The sequence below is a fragment of the Corvus cornix genome, chromosome 1 (genome assembly GCF_000738735.6).
Source record: "Corvus cornix cornix isolate S_Up_H32 chromosome 1, ASM73873v5, whole genome shotgun sequence".
Taxonomy (NCBI): Eukaryota; Metazoa; Chordata; class Aves; order Passeriformes; family Corvidae; genus Corvus; species Corvus cornix.
In genome coordinates, this window is record NC_046332.1 from 102600326 (window position 1) to 102619693 (window position 19368).

The 19368-nt window shown below is 40.8% G+C and overlaps 1 protein-coding gene across 2 annotated transcripts in view; it reads left to right on the forward strand.

Moving 5' to 3' along the window:
- The window catches only part of PPEF1 (protein phosphatase with EF-hand domain 1), a 35246-nt gene extending 16848 nt beyond the window's left edge, over window positions 1-18398 (forward strand). For both annotated transcript variants that reach the window (XM_010394462.4, XM_039551128.1), the window contains 12 exons: window positions 686-800; window positions 2697-2743; window positions 6587-6753; window positions 8344-8380; window positions 8842-8991; window positions 11672-11872; window positions 13221-13406; window positions 14019-14161; window positions 14829-14935; window positions 15927-16090; window positions 16910-16994; window positions 17459-18398. In XM_010394462.4, the coding sequence (XP_010392764.1) occupies window positions 686-800; window positions 2697-2743; window positions 6587-6753; window positions 8344-8380; window positions 8842-8991; window positions 11672-11872; window positions 13221-13406; window positions 14019-14161; window positions 14829-14935; window positions 15927-16090; window positions 16910-16994; window positions 17459-17652 (1596 nt within the window). In that variant the 3' untranslated portion in view covers window positions 17653-18398. The remainder of the gene's footprint in view (window positions 1-685; window positions 801-2696; window positions 2744-6586; window positions 6754-8343; window positions 8381-8841; window positions 8992-11671; window positions 11873-13220; window positions 13407-14018; window positions 14162-14828; window positions 14936-15926; window positions 16091-16909; window positions 16995-17458) is intronic.
- The last annotated feature ends 970 nt before the right edge of the window (window positions 18399-19368 follow it).

Consider the following 19368-nt stretch of genomic DNA (forward strand, 5'->3'; position numbering starts at 1 on the left):
ACATGAATCTTGAAAAGTTGTTCTGTAGCTCATCTATCTCCTCTACCAAGATTCCTCAGAGCTGTTGGAATTAAAAGCTTTAAAAATCACCAACTAAAAATTTTTTCATAAAAAACCTTAGGAGAGAAGACTGGAAGCTTCAGTGTTGCATTGTTATAACGTCTTCACTGTGAACAAGAAGATAACCCTTACCAAGGCAGCCCTTGCTGGAGTTTTCCTGTCATTGTTTTTGCAGTTTGCTGAAATATCATTTATGGCCTTCGGGGTTTTTTTTTGTTAGCTTGTGGGATTTTTTTTTGTTTGTTTGTTTGTATTTTACTCACATCTAGAATGACATCCTTTTATTTTTTTCCCAGTTACTTTAAACAGATGGCCTTATGCAATGATTCTGAGTGCTCTCTAAGTCTTATATTTTCTGAAAAATAGGAAGAGTAGAAACAGTACAGTATAAATAAAGTGGGAAAATCTGTAAAATAAAGTCAGTCAGGGCTCCATATCCATTCACTGGGAAGCAGAAGCAAAGCTCTGAACACACCAGCACTAGGCCATACAGCCTGAACTGATGTCCGGAGGTCTGCACTATAAATAACTTTGGCAATACATGTCTGATATTAATAAAGCAGACAGACCTATTGCTAATTTGAAGGAGTCTTCCTTTTCTACCTGCTTTTTTTTTTTCTCACAGCTGCTTCATGCCCGCTATGTACTGCAGCTACTAAGTGAAACTAGGAGGGTTCTCAAGGAGATGCCAAATATCACCCATCTTTCAACTTCCTACTCCAAGGAGATAACTGTCTGTGGTAACGTGCCAGAGAATATAACTGCTTTGGGTTATGGGTTGATATTATAAGTGGTTATAGAGTGATACTTTTCCAAATTTTGCCATCACAAGAGAGTTCTCAATGCCCTTTAAAAAATTTATTTATTTACTTTCCCCCACAAATGCATAAATTGGAACAAACAAACAAACAGACAAAAAGTTCCTGAGTCATAATAAGTATATTTTAAGAAATTCCCTCACCTCCTCTTTCCTGTTCTTGTTTAACATTTCTGAATGAGTCAGTATTAATTCAGCTAACACTGCAGTGCAGCTTAAATACTCCTGCACTTCCACCTCTAAAATGTTACCAAGTATTTTGATCGCTGGCTGTAAGTCTCACCTCTTTCTCCTCTCACTGGGATAAAGACCTTACTCAGTAATGATTTTAATGATTTTAATCATAATTTAATCGGTAATGATTTTAATGAGGGCTTAATATGGGTGGCAAAAAAGACCTTTCATTGACAGCATGACTATTTAGAATAAATTGAAATGATAATAACCCCTCTTTTCTAAGGAGACCCAAGAGGATAGATAAGTCTCTATACAACCAACAAATTAGTCTCACAGAATGGTGTGTCACATAGTAAAGAACTAAGAGCTCTTTGCCCATCTATTTTGTTACACTTTTGTAAATTATGGATAATGGGATGCGGTATCCTGACTCGACACAGAATGCAGTAGCTGCAAAACAGAACAATAATGGTGACATAACTCTTGACATCTATAAGTGCGTGCTGTGTGTAATAGTAAAGTGGTATAAGGGAGGTACTGTGAGACATGCAAAACAAACAATGTTTTTAAAGATGTGGTTATGGACCTACTTTGATTGCCAGGAAAGGGTTTGTTTAAATGAGGTTTGTATAAACAATAATTTGTTAACCAAACCAACAAGACCCCTTTCCAAACCAAGGGAACACAGATTCATGCTTGTTCACAACACAACATGTTCGTGTTAAACAAACATTCCTCTTCGCGTTTCTATTGCATTTGTACTATGTAAGCAGCATCTAAAGGGAACCCAGTCCTGTACTGAAATGAAAAGCTTTTGTAACCAGAAAGAGCCTCTGCAGAAGACAGATAACCCATTTTTAAGCATAATCGGTCCAAAATGTTGATTTCCTTAAAATAAGGTATCCCTCTCTCCATTTCTTATAATTTCAAATTAATAATGCAGATTAAATATATGCCTGAAATGTTTGCTTCCACATATGTGATGAATACCTATCATAGCTTGAAAGATCCCTCAGAATTAATTCAGCAGGCTCATAATTAATCAAAAGTTGTGCAGAAAACATGTACACAGGGCAAAAATGTCACTTCTCTTTTCCTAATCGTTGGTGGTAAAAGCATATTTTCACAAGATAGGTTTTGAAACTGTTTTGCAGCTTTGTGGTGGTGAGTCACAGACATGAGAAGGTTGGCTTCAGCTGCAGCTACAGCTGCATGAAATGCAGTCAGATGCACATGGAATCTCTGCTCCAGTGATCCTTTGTGTTGGGGTGAAATTCCCCTGCCTGTTCCAAACAAACCTCTCAAAAAGGGCCCAATCTGTCATTCCTGTGGCCTTAGCATTGAGGCACCCAGGCATGGATAGTTCTTGACACTCTCCATCACTTCCTGCTGGTAGTAAGCAAAACCTGTCCCTGAAACACGTTCTGTTGTGCAGTATAAAGAGGGCTACTTGGTAAATTTAAACCCATTTGTATGTAGAAGTCTATTATATTTCAAAATGTCTTTCAGTGACATTTTCTGGGTTTATATACGTAAGGAAAACATGGGGGAAAACTTATTATGCCTAACCAATTCCAGTTTTATAATTCCAGTTTCTTCCTCTGTGAGAAAATTTTTTAAAAAATGTTTTTGTTTCCTGTAGGAGATTTGCATGGAAACCTGGATGATCTTTTGCTGATATTCTATAAGGTAAGTAGGTACTCCGAGATATGGCATTTTCACTTTATGACTTGTTATTAATAACACATATTTGTGTGTGACAGATTTATCACCATTAGAACTGTTCATGTGGTGTGCATACACCACACACACAAGTTCTGGAACAATTTGGTGTCTTTGTCAGAGCTTTTCCTTCTTCATATCCTCCTGTTCACTGGGAAGGAGAAGATCGAGGAGATGATTGTTTTCCTGAATGATGAACTGCAGCATGAGCCAAAACTTAAGAGAACTCCTTGCAAAATCTCCAAAGTTCTGCCACTGTTTTAAATTCCATATTGACTGAAGTCTGCTAAAATCAGGAGCTAAATTAGTTCCTGATGTAACACTACACCATGGATAATTTTGACTCACAAGAAAAATGCAGAAGCTTTCATTTAGGCCTTCCACGGATACCTACAGGTTTTTTGGTTTGGTTTTGGGTTGGGTTTTTTGGTTTGTTTTTGGGTTTTTTTAACAGGAAACAAGAAAGTGCTGTTTAAAAGCTTTTTAAGCCTTGGAAGCAATCACATGATCTGCACAAAATAGAAGTACTTTGGGCACACTTTACATATCCTTTTTTATCATGCTAAAAAAGCATTTCTCAGTTTTACTGATGTGTAAAACAAATTAAGCTCCAGGCTATCTTTTCCACAATTGTATGTTTAACTGAAGATGCAGGAAATGTTGTGTATTTAGTTTCACGTTTATCTTCAGTATGAATCACCACCTTTGATTTAGCAGGTACTCTCTTTGATTTGAGCTTTCCGGGGAGAGGGGGGGAAAAGGTTTGTGTCAGATCCTTACACATTCATCTGCACTGAATGGAGACTGAAGTGAGGTAAACCAGGTGTTTAAATGATGTCATTCTCCCCCTGCTTCCAGCTTTGTTACCCTTCATCTGACACTTGTTGAATGTAAATGTAGTTGTTTTGCCCAAGTGCATACCTGAAGTCTGTTGAAGTATAGTTAAAGTATAATCAGACCTTTTTATGGAGTTCTGCTTTTCTTATTAATCAACCATCTTTAACTGGTCATTGGCTCGCAGTCTTTTAGTTGTTTAGCTCTCTTTTTGAAACTGAAATAAGATATATGTTGGTTTCATACACAGAACCTGGAACGGGAAATTTATTTTGAAGATAAATGCTCAGATATAATTGTATTTACAGCTGCAGTAAGCCTGCATTTTACTCTACAGATGCCGATTCTTTCCCCCCTGCCTAACAGATGTTATAAAGAGAAAAAAAAAAGCAACTCTAATCCTGATTTCAGTAAATTTAGAGCCAAAACTCCCACTGACTTCAGACTAGAGATAACACCCAGTTGTTCTCTGTTAAACTTCTAGGGAAGTCCCTTCCACCAAACCGAATAAAATGGGCAAGTATTTTGTCACTTCAAAGTAGTTGAGAATATAGAGAACATATGATAGAGCTGATTAGTTATTTAGAAGCAAATTAAATGACACTATTTTCTGTCCCCTCTGAGCAGTTTACTCGATAAGCAGCAAACCCAGTCAGCTTCTGGGATCCATTTTTTTTCTCCTTCCCAAACTCTGTTTCGGTTGGAAGGGATTTCATCCTCCGAATTGGTACGAACTACCTTAAACAAGAGGGTGCAATCCTAAAGAGTGCCATAGGAGTGATCTCAGTGTTCACAGGGCTGTGCAGAGCTGAATGGATTCTGGAGGCCTGCATGCAGACCAGGCTTGTCACAGCACTTCCACAAACCAAGCCCCGCAAACACACAGAGCTGGCAATCTACAGCATATGGATACAGTGCTGCAGATGGTGTATAATCCTTACACCTGGTTTGGCTGAAGCTAAGACAGTTACTTATTTTTCCTCAATAACCAGTTTGTAAGGTTCATTCAGTCCCTGCATTAATCTTTATTAAATTACAGCATTTCCTGATATTCCTTGAAACACTTGAATTTTAAATTATGTATTCCTAAATTAGATTGTTAAAGGGATGCTATAGATAGAAATAGCCTGAAGCAGTAGAAAATGCCAACAACAAACGGAAGTTAATTAATAACTAACCCAGGAGATACAGTAATGATGCCCAGCAGCAAGTTGCTAATCATTACAGGGCCTTGTTTACCTCTCCAACATGTCAGAGGCTGCAACAGCCTTTAATTTAGTTTTGCTCTCATCGTTGGTTGAAACCACAGAAAAGGAAACTACATGTCTGTGGAGCAAAACTAAAATGTCACTTTGAAGTTGGAAGTCCAAACGAAACTTGCTTAAAACTCAAACTGTGTGTAAGCTTTTCCAAAAGAAGGGTGATAGAGTCTGGAGAGTGCTCCAGTAGATCTGTCTTTACATGCGGACTGTAGTTAGAGTGGTTGTGTGTATACTCACAATCTGCTGGTGAATTCACATGCCTATTGGTTTTAAGGCAAAGCTTTTATTTATCTTTCCAGAAACTGCTGCTGAGTTTCTGCGTCTCTTCTACTCCTGAAATCCATCCTATCCTTTTTAAAATCACTTCAACCCACTGCATTAGCAGAGTCTCATACATTGCCACTCCTGTGAGCACAGAGCAAGCACAGGCCCCTTCTAAGTTACCTTGGAAAGGGCTCAGGACAGACTAGAGCAAAAACCAAGGAAGTTGTATTTACAGCAGCCAGGATGGAGAGACCAGGGTTCACTTCTGCATCCTGAAAACACAGGACACTGATTGGGACAAAAAAAGATATTCTTGTATGGATTCAAATTACAAGTTTCATTGAGTCCCTGGCCAAATCATGTATCCTACAATAAACCTGCTAAGGCAGTACACCTGCAATGCCATAGGAACACAAGAAAGGCTTGACACTGACACAGTAGATATATTCAAGAAGTGGATGTGCATGTCTTGCAATGCTGCCAAAAAATGCTGCCAAAACTGTTAAGAGTGGCTTCCACAGTTATAATGTCATTTTATAGATGTCCTATTGATATTTCTTGTACATATCAATTGAGAAAACAGAGGTTTCTCTTTTCTGGGAAGTCAAAGTTAAAATACTATTTCTGATACTCATGACTGGAAATGGTGAAGCTACATATAGTTGGTGCTGTATTTTATGTAAGCTGATGGCACCCATTGAAGTGGTGGTAATTAATCTAATCTAAAACATATCATCAGTTCAAAATACTTGTTTTTAATAAGTCACCATTTATAATAAAGCATTTCTCTGTATCTTCAGAAAAAAAAAAGGTAACAAATAGCTGTATGTTCAGCCTCTCAGGTTTGTGAGCTTTCAAGTATATCTTTGCCCTCATGAGTAAAATTCAAGTAGTGTTTTCAGGATTAAAACAGCTGAAATCAAACTCTTCAAAGTTCTGTCTTAAGATTTTATATCCTCTGGACTATAGTCTTTCTCAGGAGTTCTGGAATTATACACTGCAAACAATGTAAATGTATGAAATTCATTCAAACTTACGTCAGAAGATAATTTTTCATGGATTTCTTATCTTCCATTCCAAGTGAATGACTCCCTTCTGTTTGCAAGTGCATAATTTCCTGGCAACAGTTGCATTAACAAAAATGTATCTTTTACTACAAGACTGATGTTCCTTTTGGTCCCTTTCAATTTAATATAATACATTGAGGAAAGGATTAGAGATGGCATTGTAAGAATAGCTAGAGAGGTCATCTCTAATGGCTCAGGTTGTCTGATATGGAGGTTTTTATTCTAAGCAGTGGAAATAAATGCTGCATTTTAGATCTCTGTATTACGTAGGATTTTTTTTCAGAATTTCTAGCAATGGGATCTCATTTAAATGCTATTTCCTTTTTTACAGTAGCAAAGCAGCCTCTCTAAATGCTCCCCCCCCTTTTTTTTTCTTTCTGCAGAATGGTCTGCCTTCAGAACAAAACCGCTATGTCTTTAATGGTGATTTTGTCGACAGAGGGAAAAACTCTATGGAAATACTTATAATCCTATTTGCATTTCTTCTTATCTATCCCAACGATTTACACTTGAATAGAGGAAACCATGAAGACTACATCATGAACCTGAGGTAGATTTTGGGGGTGGGGCAGGTAGTATCTGGCCTTTCACTAGAAATGTTTGAGCTTTTGAATGCTACTTTAACCACTGTGACACCCTAAAACAGAAATAATGTTTTATTAAGTAGTCAGGTGAAGAGCTTTGCCTCTTCAACGTGTGGGGGGGAAGGAACATCCTCACTACACACAGACATTTGAATGGGAATCATGTCTTGTTTTTGATCTAATCATAATCCATTGAAGTCAGAGGGCTTAGTACAGCTTCCAGAGTATCAAAGTTGGGGAAGGACAGATGGAAGGATGATATTTTAATTAAAGAACATATTTAGCTAAAGCTGATATTTTAGTTAACTTTGAACTAAGATGTCACTTCTCAAACACAAGGCACAGGTAAATATCCTACCTTCTACTCAGTGGAGCTTCATTAGTTGGAGGTGTCAATGCAGGAAAGCTGACACTCTTTTCTAACACAGACATTTGCACTCAGCTGTGCAGTGTTGCCAAGGGAGTGAACACAGCCAGTGGCTCTGGCTGTAGTCAAAGTGTGACTTGGAGACAAAATCATCTCACAGATGTAAGAACTCCTCGGTCCTACTCCCTACAATTCTAAGCCACCCCAGAAAGTCTTTGGGTGACTGACTGGTGGGTAACCTGCTATACCCCTTGGATCATTTGATGTGTGCACACAGGATGTATTGCTGTTTTAATGCAGAAGCCTGTGTTAACATCTAGGTTAGAGGCCCATAGTCAAGTCCTATTAATGATCCACATAGGAGAATCAGTTTCACATGACAGTTACTTTTTCAGCACTTAATTAAAAAAACAAAAAACAAAAAGCCCAAACATAAACCAAGATCAGTTACTTAATCTACAAGGCAGAAAAATTCCTACCCAGAACAGTAGAAAATATTAACTAAGTCTGTGATGATATGGAGTGCACAGATGTAGTCCTGTGTATCACTCTTTCCTGGGCATTTTGATTAGCAGTGCTGCACATTGCTAAATTTGAAAGCTGAGTGTTGTGAAAATGCCCCTTGATGAAGGATATCTTGGTGTTAAAAGAATGAGCTCTCAAAATCCTTGTCCCTTGTGGGGGAAAAGACATGACAGATGACATTGTTTAAGAAAGTAATATGTTCAAGGCCAGGCTGGATGAAGCTCTGGGCAATCTGATCTAGTGGAAGGTGTCCATGCCTATGGCAGGGAGTTGAAATGAGGTAATCTTTTAGGTCCATTCTATAATATGATTCTATGGTGATATGATATTTAAGACAAAAAACTCTGTGAAGGTTTTGTGGGAATTTTTGCCCATTATCAGTTAGCTTCCTTTGGAATTTCTCTCTGGTATCTAAAAGGTAGAGCTGGCAAAAAGGCCTCTTAATAATTATTGGGCTGGATTCGGTTCCTGACCTCTATTATGTACAAGAAACCGGTTTAACTGAATTCTCAAGACAGAGTGGAGGAAAGCACATTTCAACTGAAGTGAGATGGAATGGCAGGTGAAAAAGGGGGCTAGAAAACTCCTGGAAAACACCATAGCACAGGAAGCCATGCAGAAGGGGCATACTGAAAATCAGTTCATTATGCTGTCCTGTTTTCAGATATGGCTTCACAAAAGAAGTTTCGAAGAAGTACAAGGTAAGACTCCTCCTCCTTCCCCTATATCTTTTTGTACTCTTGCACATGTAAAATGAAACCTGTGTAAACAAGAAAACTTCCAACCAATTTATTTAGGTGTAGCAGAGAATTACTTTAATGATGTAGCTGAAATTATTTTGGCCTATCAGTGGAATAACTGGCAAAACAATTTTAACTGCTAGTCTCTTATGCCCAGAGATCTGTGGGACAAAGTAAGTAACATCCATAAGACTAATCAAGAACACAAAAAGAGGTGAACATGAAAGAAAAACTAAATGCTACAGAGACAATCAAATGGCCCTAAAGTAAATGTCAGAACATGTTTGTCAGGATTGCAGTTCAGGATATCACCTGGACACCACTGTTCATGTAAACTGTCGCAGACATTTTAGCAAAACCTTGAACTTAGAAGCAACAGATTCTGCCAGAAACAGGATCTAATGTAAGAGTATATTTTACAGGACCATTGGAAACAGATTTTGTGTCTTCTGCGAGATGTCTTTAGCTGGCTTCCCCTTGCCACTATAATTGATAGCAAAGTTCTTATCCTACATGGGGGGATATCAGACACCACAGATTTGGATTTTCTGAATGCACTTGAGAGAAATAAGGTAAGAGATCATATTCATATGAGGGTAATTTTGTTTTCTTTTAAAAATTTTGCAGTACAAATGCTAGGATCAAGTTGTTTACATTAGGAAAGGAAATGGCAGCAGTATAAGGCATGTAAAAAAAATAATAGTCCAATTTTTCTTCAAAATCAGGGCTTAGGAAAGAAGGCTGCAGTAGATGTGAGAGCCAGTTGTTTGGCTTTCTGCATAACATGGGTCTTTTGACCTTAAAATAGCTAAAACCACTTTAGATGCCTCCTCCTGCAGTGATTAGCCAGAAAGTATTTAAACTACTTGATTCTCAGGTATTTCCAAACACTGTAGAAATCAATCTAGCCACATATTTCTTGCACTGCCTTTTGTCCTGGGGCTGTGCTTCTGCCATCTGTTGTGTGTGGGAAGTTCTCTACCTGTGAGGCACTCCCTTGGCAGCAGCTGAGCATTGTACACGTGGGAGAGCCTTTCCAGAAGGATCAGACTTCAAGAACTGGCCTTGATAAAACAGAATCTACTGCTTTTCATGGATTTAGAAGACAGAAATGTTCATGCTTTTTTTTTGAAATGGTGAGCAAACACAGATCTTCCAAATGAGTGGAAAGTGGTGTTGCTGCCTGTTCCGAGCTTCCCCTGCCCCTCCCAAAGACACGTGCTCCTGCCCATGTGCTCCGAGCTCCTTTGTTCCAAGCGCGGGCAAAGCCAAATGTAACTCAGGCTCTTTAGCAGTGTTTGATTGGCCGCTCACCCCGGGTCCGCCCCCAGTCCTCCCCTTTCCCCTTCTCCCAATAAAAGATGGTCGAGGGGAGGCTCCGCCTCTCACTCAGCTCAGCTACTTTCCTGTGAACATCTCTTGTCGTCTGTCTCATTTGAAAGCTTCTAACTGCAGGGAATTGAGCGAGCAGGGAGCTATATTTCTCCCTCTTTGCTTCTGCTGATGGTATTTGTTCTGCAGCTGATACAGGTACCGATTTTAGAGCTACTAAAGTGCTAGATCGCCCTTGCTACCTCTCAAGGCTGCTCGAGGCTTTCTAAGGCATTGAAATACAAGCGCTAGCCGGTATAAAGCTGAAAAGATACCTTCCACAAAGTGGTGTGGGATTTGGTCTCGATTTGGACAACTAAATCAAGATGTCTGCTTGTGATCAGGGTGCTGAGACTCCTTATAGTCAGTGGAGATCCAGGGGACCTGATGGAGATCATTGCTTAGGCACGTGTCTGCAGTGCTGTTGAAGGAAGTGCCCCATAGGCTAGGGATGTCCCCTCTGGCCTTTGCCTGCCTCTGAAGAAAGTCTTCTTTGTAGGTCTCCTCCACCAGTCCCCTTTAGGCCAGATTTGTGTCTGTCCCCCTCAGACTAATTCACAGACACAGTGGAGCATCTCAGATGGCATAGGAGACCAATGTTTATGCAACCTAGTGTACCCTGTCATCAGTGTCTGTGGAATCTAGAGCTGTCATCCCCATATTTCCTAATGCAGAAATAAATGCTTTACAGGACAGTCAGTTCTGTCTCTGTTTCAAAGACATGAAAAGAGCATGAACACTCCTGATCATTGGAGTGTTAGGCTCCATTGGCTGTACCACGGTGCACTAAAACTGGGTGCCTAGCTACAGATAGAGGTGTCCTAACTGTGAGATGAGTTCTGCCCATGCTTTCACCAGGGCTCAGCTCTGCATGTTTCTGAGGCAGTATCTGTAAAATGCAGAATTAACAGGTCAAAGTTGCTGCCACAGGAGAGCATTGCTAATGAGACATGTGTGGGCCACAACCCAGGGTGGTGTCATTCAAGGCCAAGTGATGTATTTTAATTGGTACAGCTGGCAGCTGACAGGTCTCTCATATTGGTCAGTGCTCTGGAGAATAACCCAGTGTTGTGCACTTTGTTTTGAATTAGTCCTTTTCTTTGTTAAAAAGTAAAATTCAGGCATCTGTGGACTGTGTATGTTTTATTGGTGGGTGGTTTTGGTTTGGGTTTTTTTGTTTTGGTTTGGGTTTTTTGGGTTGGTTGGTTGGTTTGGTTTCGAGGTTTATTTTGGCTTTGTTCTGGAAATAAGCTAGTATGAGAGTATTTCAAATGAGAAGACATTCCCTGGAGAAGAGTCCATGTTAGTGGTCATCCATGGAGCCATAGCACACCACTCCAAAAAAGCAAATGCCCATGCATGTTGGAGGAGTTTGATCTAACAGTGTAAAGCCTGATGTAATACTTCATCAATTTCACTGCCATCTTCCTGATACTCTATTTGTTTTAGCCAAATTAATCTAACAGCATGGTAGTGTGTCAGAACAGAAGTGAATGGACTTTCACCTTCAATAGAATATGAATGTATATTTTGTTTCCAGGGAAGCTGGGCACTGAAGCATCTTCCCTGAGCCCAGGCCCTACTTGCTGTATAGTGAGACCTTAAGATTGACTGTGTTTGGAATGAGTCTGTGTGTCTGGATAAGAATATGAAAGCAGCTCTGAAGAGCCTGGTTACTGATAGGTATAAAGCAAAATTTCTGCAAGTGCCAAACACCTGCAGCTTCTCTGAAACCTGTGAGTTCAGGACATTATGAGAGTTAACATTAGTCAAACTCTCTGAGTTTTCCTGAGTGCAAGAAACATGAGCTGGTGTGCCTTTCAGCCAGCATCTCTGTATCAACTTTTGTTGTTGGGGTGGTAACTTTTTTTTTTCTTAAAGTTGAAATCTTTGATGCGGCCACCAAAGTCAGTGAGAGACAGACAGGACCAAACAAACAAGAGAATTCCCACGACCAAATCCAGTAAACACACTGCCAACCAGCATCTTGCAGAGAAGACACAACACACCTCTTCATCGGGCTCCACTCAGCCTTCAGGCTCAAATTTGCCTCCAGACCCCGCCCTGAAGGAATGGAAACAAGTAGGTGAAACCAAAGACACACTGATAACAAACCCCTCCCGCACAAACTCGGCAGGCGTTCTGTTTAGGCAGTGTGGTTATGAGTTCGAGAGAATGGTCTCTTATTAAGAAAACAGTCATTCTAAGGAGTGTATTAAATACCTAACGGTTTTTGGATGCTTTTTGTAGACCTGGTAATAAAGGCTTGGGATTTTATTCCTTACAAGTAAAATTTGCCCAGTGTTTTGTTTTCTTAGCCCTTAGGAGGAGGAAACTGCTCAGTACGAAATGGGTTTGCCTGCCCTCACGTGGTTGGATCTGTTGGTACAGAACGGGTTGTTGGTTTAGACAGGTCAGACTTTGCAATTGTTGGTGAGATAAAGCACCTTTCTTTGTCTGTGCTTTTGGCAGCTGAATGCTGATATAGCCCCAAAAAGTCGCCCAGATCCTGAGACCTACAGGCAGATTATTCAGAAGTGGGAAGTTTTTGTCCTCTGGCTGTTCATTTCCTCTTGAATATTAGAGCCAATATGGAGCTTTAGTTATACTGTAATTTAATAAATTGTGGCAATTTGGAAAGCTTAATTTCTCTGAAAATCTGATTTCCCAAGATACCTCTCTGACCTACAAACTAACACAGTGGGCACAAGCAAGGCCCTCTTTCCCCCAAAAATCTGACACTCCCCCAGCTAATCAAGCATCCACTAAGGCATGCTCATGAACATGAAGTGGAATGTGTTAATGCAAACCTTGCCCAGCAAGGTTTAAACAAACACATTTTGACTAATGTTTTCTACTGACTAGAATTAAACCATGATAATTCACCTTCATGTCTGAATCCTGCTAAAATGTGAAATGTTGGTTTGAAACGTGAGCTAACTGAAGACAATAAAGCCAAAGGTAACTCTTACCATGTTGAGAGCAGGTACTCCCAAGCTTAGGTAAAACCACTGACCCATGTGGTTATCCAGTCTGTGCTGGGAAATAGAAATTACCTCTCCTACCTATATGTGAAGAAGGCAGCTCGTGTTCTCTTTGAAATAGCCCAGGTACTGCTCCTGATGCACCTGCCCAAGTCTGAAAACCTCAGCTGTGAAAGGAGGTACATTGCTAAAAAGATATCTCTTCTGGAAAAAAAAAAAAATTCATCCAAAATCTAGAAAGTGTTTCTTAAAAAGGATAAGAAAAGTCTCAGCACAAAAGAATATGCTCCTGAAAGGAAGGAAAAAACCCAAGACTTACATTTTAGCAAAGATGTGTTTTCTCCCTGTACTGTGGGGCTTTTGCTGTGGCCAGGATTTTAGACAGCCATAGCCTGTCAGTCTTCCCCCACTGTTAGTCCTCACTTGCTTGAGTTTGCTCTTTATAGATCCTTGACATTCTGTGGAGTGATCCAAGAAGCCAAAATGGCTGTACACCAAACAAGTGTCGAGGAGGAGGCTGTTACTTTGGTCCCGATGTCACTGCCAAGCTGTTTGAGAGGTATAATCTGAAGATGCTCATCAGGTCTCATGAATTTAAGCCAGAAGGTTATGAGATCAGTCATGATGGGAAGGTAAGATGCTTCCATGTAAAGTAGAATTCTCCTGTGAATTTCACAGGAACATCCACAGTAGATTTGTCCACAAAATTTATTCTAAAAAGGGAGAGTGACTTCGGGTTTGGGGGAACTTTGTCCTAGATAGATGTTACAACAAATTACTGAGTTCTGAGTAACAAAATTCTTTACAGCTTTAGGGAGTGGGGACCAGCTTATTACTGACATGAAAAAAATGGACATCAACAAAATCCCCAAGAAGAGTTGTGTGTAAATACAGTTCAAGAGATGCTATAAGGCTCTAGTTGTCTTTAATTTACGGATTTCTCTTCTGGCCCTGCTTTCTTACATGCTGTGTTGGGAGGCCAACAAGAATCCTGAAAAACAGGTCTCTCTTAGAAAGAGGTTTCTGTTAAAACAGCATGTTGTATCTCACTGCCCTCTGAAGTGTGACAGGTCAAAAATAAAGGCCCAGAGCTCTGACTCTAAAGGCAAGAGCAATTTGGTGACACAGTTTTATATGTAGACACATAATTTTGTAACTTGGAATTTTTTTTAAGATCAGTTTCAGAAATCAGTGTCAAGAAGAGCTGTTCTGGCCAATCCAGTTTCTCTGTTTCCTATGATCAGGTTATCACCATATTCTCTGCCTCTAACTATTATGAAGAGGGCAGTAACCGGGGTGCTTACATCAAGCTAAATCCTGAACTGACCCCTCGGTTTGTGCAGTACCAAGTCAGCAAGTACACGCGCAGGCAGAATCTCCGTGAGAGGTAAAGCTGTGTGTTGCATGCTGTGAGGGGTGGACTCTCCTCACATGTGAGTGTACCTGCCACAAATCTCGAGCTTGATGGAATAACTGAATAGGCATCCATTTTCCTTGATTCTCCCTGGTTTTTTGTTTTACAATTTAAAAATTAATACAGTAAACTAAACATGTTCTAAGTGTTCAAACTTGGTTTCCTGAGAAATTCACAAAGGTAATTAGATGAGGTAAGCAGTTTGAACAGACAATTGCCAGGGACTCATAAATGGCCTGCACCTGCTTTAAGGCTGCAGTGTTAATCTGGACAAATCCTGTTATGAATTGAGTCTCAAGAGTTTATCATGACAGCTTTGCCATGCCTAGTACTGTGGTCAGATTAGTAAAGGAAAGCAGCTTAGAATTACCTGCATAAACTCAATTATCTCATAAACGCAGATTATTCTTATGGAGCATCGTTGGTTTTGTTTTTTGGGGGGTTTTCCCCCTCTGAATGTTGTCTTGCTCCCCCACCCCCTCCAGTGTTCCAGTATGTTTTGGGTCATCCTACTTAAACATACTAGACCCTAAACTTACTACATGTTAAAGGATAGAAGCATTTGATAATGAATGTTGAAAAGCATAAAATGCTTGAGGATTTTAATCCTTTAATAATCTGCTGATTTTTTTCTTCCTAGGGTAGGTACAATTGAATCATCTGCCTTAAAGTCCTTACGAGAGAAGATTTATGCTCACAGGTCTGAACTCACCAGTGCTTTTGCACAATACGACGTCAATGGGACAGGTACTACTTCTCTGTCCAGCTGCCACCGTGGGGAAAACAGCTTCCATGCGTCTGTGGGGCAGAGGGGACAAACTCCATGGAGAGGAGTCCTGTCTGCCTGCCACTGTCAGGCTGAGGACAGCAGAGGCTAGTTGACCTTGTTCTCCCTGACCACAGAGGAGAATAGATGTTGGCAAGGGTTTAGCCCCAGACAACAACTTGAGGGGATGAAGCTTGAAGTAGAAAAAAGAAAGCTGAAAGACATGGGCAAATAGAGAAATGGTGTTTGCTGTTGGGTAGAGAGTTTGGGCAGGCAAATCCAGTTCCAGAAGCTCAAAAGTCACCACCACCTTCATATAGGAGGGTCTTCAGAAGGTGTCAGACAGGGAACTGGGGTCTCAGGTTGGAGGGAACTGGTCTCCTTTTGAGCCTGGGAGGTATCTGAGGAAAGTTGGCTGCCTATGCCTCCAGCAGACACACAGCCTTGTCTATGCCTCCAGCAAAAACACACTCACCCCTCAGCTGAAGAAAAGTCAGTGCTAAGTTAATAGATTAACCTTTAATGTAGAAGCAAGAAGTTGATTTCTACCACAAATACAACTTTTCCTCAGGATGGCTACTCACTTGACTGTGTCCTGTGCCCTTACAAGGGCACTCAATAACATGATGGTGTTTCTTTGGCCACTGAACAGCTGTTTCACATATTTCTGTCTGGTTTTCAGCCACATGTCACTCTAATTGCAGCTCAGCTGAAATCTGAAGTACACCTTCATGGCATAATCTGGCTTTGTCAAAAGGTGTTAAAATATGCTGAACGTCATAATAGCATCACAACTTTGTGTCAGGAAGGGACCTGTGGAAATGCCTAGTTCAACCCCACAGCTCCTTTGTTATGAGGGCTTTCATCCCAGGGTTCAGAGAAAATCCTTGTGTTTTGTAACCCTTTGTGCTGGTGACTGATGTGTGCTGTGTCCTGTTCCACTTGTAACCATGACCTGACCCCTTCTGGCAGGCAGGATTTCTGTCAACGACTGGGCTGCAGCGATGGAGTCTGTCCTACAGCTGGAACTGCCCTGGAGGATGCTGCGGTCTCAGTTAGCACAGATGAATCCAGATGGAGAAGTTGACTTCATGTCATGTTTTTATGATTTGAAAATGGGTCAACCTATAAAAGAGGTAAAGAGAAAAACACCTCCTTGCAGTTCTTGGAGGAACAACTTTCGGTGCAAATTAAAGCACAAGACAGTGGTTTGGCCCATCAAGTAGACATCTGAACTAGTTGCTGAGCTTCCTTTTATAGTTAGTGGAGGAAAATGAGCACTGCTGGGGTACGAATCATCATCCCCTGCTAAGGTAGATGCTTAAAATAGGTTGGATGAATCACATGCAAGAACTGCTTCTTACTTTCTGTTGGCTTTTGAGGGCGTTTAGATAACAGAGAAGAGGAGATATGACAAATTCTGCCCAGAGCACTCAACCCTTACTCTTTGAAATGAGCTTTTCAAACAAGCTCCAGAGGCAGTTCAGGCCCCTGTGGGAGGAAGTCACATTTGTAGATGGACTTTTAGATGTTTATAATGGTATCTGAGGTCAGTTGTTACTGAGTGGCTGAACAGTGCTTTGGGACTGAGGTATAACCATCATTTTCCTAAACAGCGGGATCCATTCACATACGTACAGTAAGTGCTTTGTATGAGTGCATGGTCTACACCATCCCTAGATTATCCATATTTCCTCAAATAATTACTGAAGGTAGGGGGTGTGAAGGGCTCCTTTCCCCCTTGCCCTGCCATCTGAAAGTGACGGGTTTTATCTGATTATTCCTCAGGACAAGACATAGAAGTGTCATTCCAGAGAACTCAAGCATAAAGTTTTTTTTTTTAACATTTGACAAGTTAAACTGGGAAAATGGAAATTGGATAGTAGATATTCTGTTGGTTAAATTAACTCAAACCAATATCTGAGTAGCTTTCTTGTATGTGATTTCAAAACCAGGCTCAGCCAGCTTTGGCAGAAACACTGTGCAGATACAGAAAAGATCTGGAGATCATCTTTAACATCATTGACAAAGACCACTCAGGTAAGTCCAGGTACCTCCCCTGTGTCAGCTGAATGGAGCCTATACCAGTTATCTTTTCCCCACTGTGTTTCCTCCTTAAGGCTTCTAAATATAGGGGAACCAGAGGTGATGTCATTTCTCCAGTTTAGTGGAGACTATTTTAAGCAGTCAGGCTGCAACCATATAAGGGACAGTGCACAGAGCTTAACAAGAAAAAAATTCTCACATACCCCAGCTCCAGTATTGGCTTCCCTCTTGTAGGGGCTTTTTCTCCCTTCCACTGTCTCTTTACTGCTTTCTCAATTCCACTGTCAGAAGCATTCAATCATTACGTAAAGTAAAAACGTGTTTCAATTATGAAAGCACTAACCCCCCCACCATGGTAGGCAGATAACTGTCTTGCAGTGAAGGAGTGTGCATATGTGTGTTTATGCAGGAAGGGGAAACAGCACTGCAAAAAGCAGCCTACCGTCTGTCTCCTTTAGGTTTGATTTCTCTTGAGGAATTCAGCCAGACATGGAGACTCTTCACCTCTCACCTGGGCATTGATGTACAGGATGACTCCATTGACAAGTTAGTCCTCAGCATAGACTACAACAAAGATGGCCACATCGACTTCAATGAATTTTTAGAGGCCTTTCACATTGTTCACAGACTCGAGAAAAAGGCAACCTCATGAAAAGGCAGAACTTCTTGTGAGTTGTCTTGGAAGCTCAGCTTGCTGTCATTAGTCATAAAAGGGCTGCTTGATAGGGTCACTGCTCAAGTCTTTATTTAGCCCCTCCTGGTTAATCTGTACCTGCTAATAATGGGACAGAGGAGATGAAAACTCACACTTAACAGTATTACTGTGTCATTGCCACACACTGCCAGAACCTTACAATTCACTTCTGCCCTCTTGGTGGCATCATCCCCATCAGTCTAATCCCTCAGCATTGCCAAGGTCATGCCTAGAGCTGTGTAGGAAGAGAGACTTTGGTATGTGTCTGTCAACAGTCCTTAGTGACAGCTGAGAGCATTGATGACTACAAGGAACATATCAGACCCTCCCTGGTGATGGAACAGGCACAAGAGAGTCTGGCTGTGGGTTTTCCATTGCAGGAGAGGAAAACAGGGAAGAAGCATCTAGTTAAAATGGGTAGGCCTGCATTTAATCTTGCTCTTTGCATGATGCAGAGGAATTAAATCATTCCAGGTCACTAACTTATCCTTTCAAAAGTTTACAGGCACAACTTAGAGGACCTTGGCTGAAAGGTATTTACACTTGCACTGGATTTCCTCTTGCCACTGGTTACTTTCCCCCACATTTGTTGGGATTTAGAGTTCTGAATCAATCATAACTGTTTCTGAGATGGAGCCAGGCTCTTCTCAGTGGTGCTGAGCGATAGGACAAGAGGCAATGGACAGAAACTGATGCACAGGAAATTCCACCTGAACATGAGGATGAACTTTTTTCCTGTGCAGTGACCAAGCACTGGAACAGAAGGCCCAGAGAGGGTGTGGAGTTTCCCTCATTGGAGATATTCAAGAACCATCTGGAGGTAGTCCTGTGCTATGTGTTATGGGATGACCCTGTCTGAGCAGGGAGGTTGGACCAGATGAGCCATTGTGGTCTCTTCCAACATGACCCCTTCTGGGATTCGGTGATTCTGTGATAACTTGTCACCTTAATGAAGGCTAAATCCATAGCATGTTAATGCAGAACATGATAGATCACAAAATAAAGCTTTGGCTTTCTGAGCAATGCCTAAGTGGGGTGTCTCTGCTTATGTTTTGGTATCCTGCTCCCATCACCATAGAATGCACTGTTCTGAAGACAAACAGGGTTTTTTAAAAACAGAGATGAGTAAGAACACAATAGTAAACATATTTTGATACTACCAAACCTAAATATTCTTGCATATAGTTAAACATAAATTCTTTACCAAGAAAAGGAACTGAGAAATCCTGAAACTGAGTTTTTGGAAGGTAGCAAGATGGAAGAGTCTCTTGCCTTCACATGCCTCTCTCCTTCCCCTGACTGCAAGCCAATATTCCCATTCCTGCCAGTACCACCCTGGCAATTCCCAAGGGGGAGAAGTCAGGAGATCTGGACTTAATTTTCTTGCATCTTACACCCTGAAAGCAACATCAGGTCAGGAGCTCTTTGGTAACTGTATTCTTTATTCAGCCTCAGTAAATCCAATGCACATAAAGCCATAAAGTGCTTTTTGGGTAGGAAAAGGTTCCAACCTAGTCCACCTTTAAATTTTAATAGCTAAAGATGAGCTAAGTAAAACAGCTCAGTTTCATTTAACAGAAGTGTTGAAAGTAGAAAAGAAGCATCCTTCCAAGTTTATCATCCCAGAATGTAACAGCAGCCCAAGCTGTCTCTCTTAAATCTTACTTTCTACAT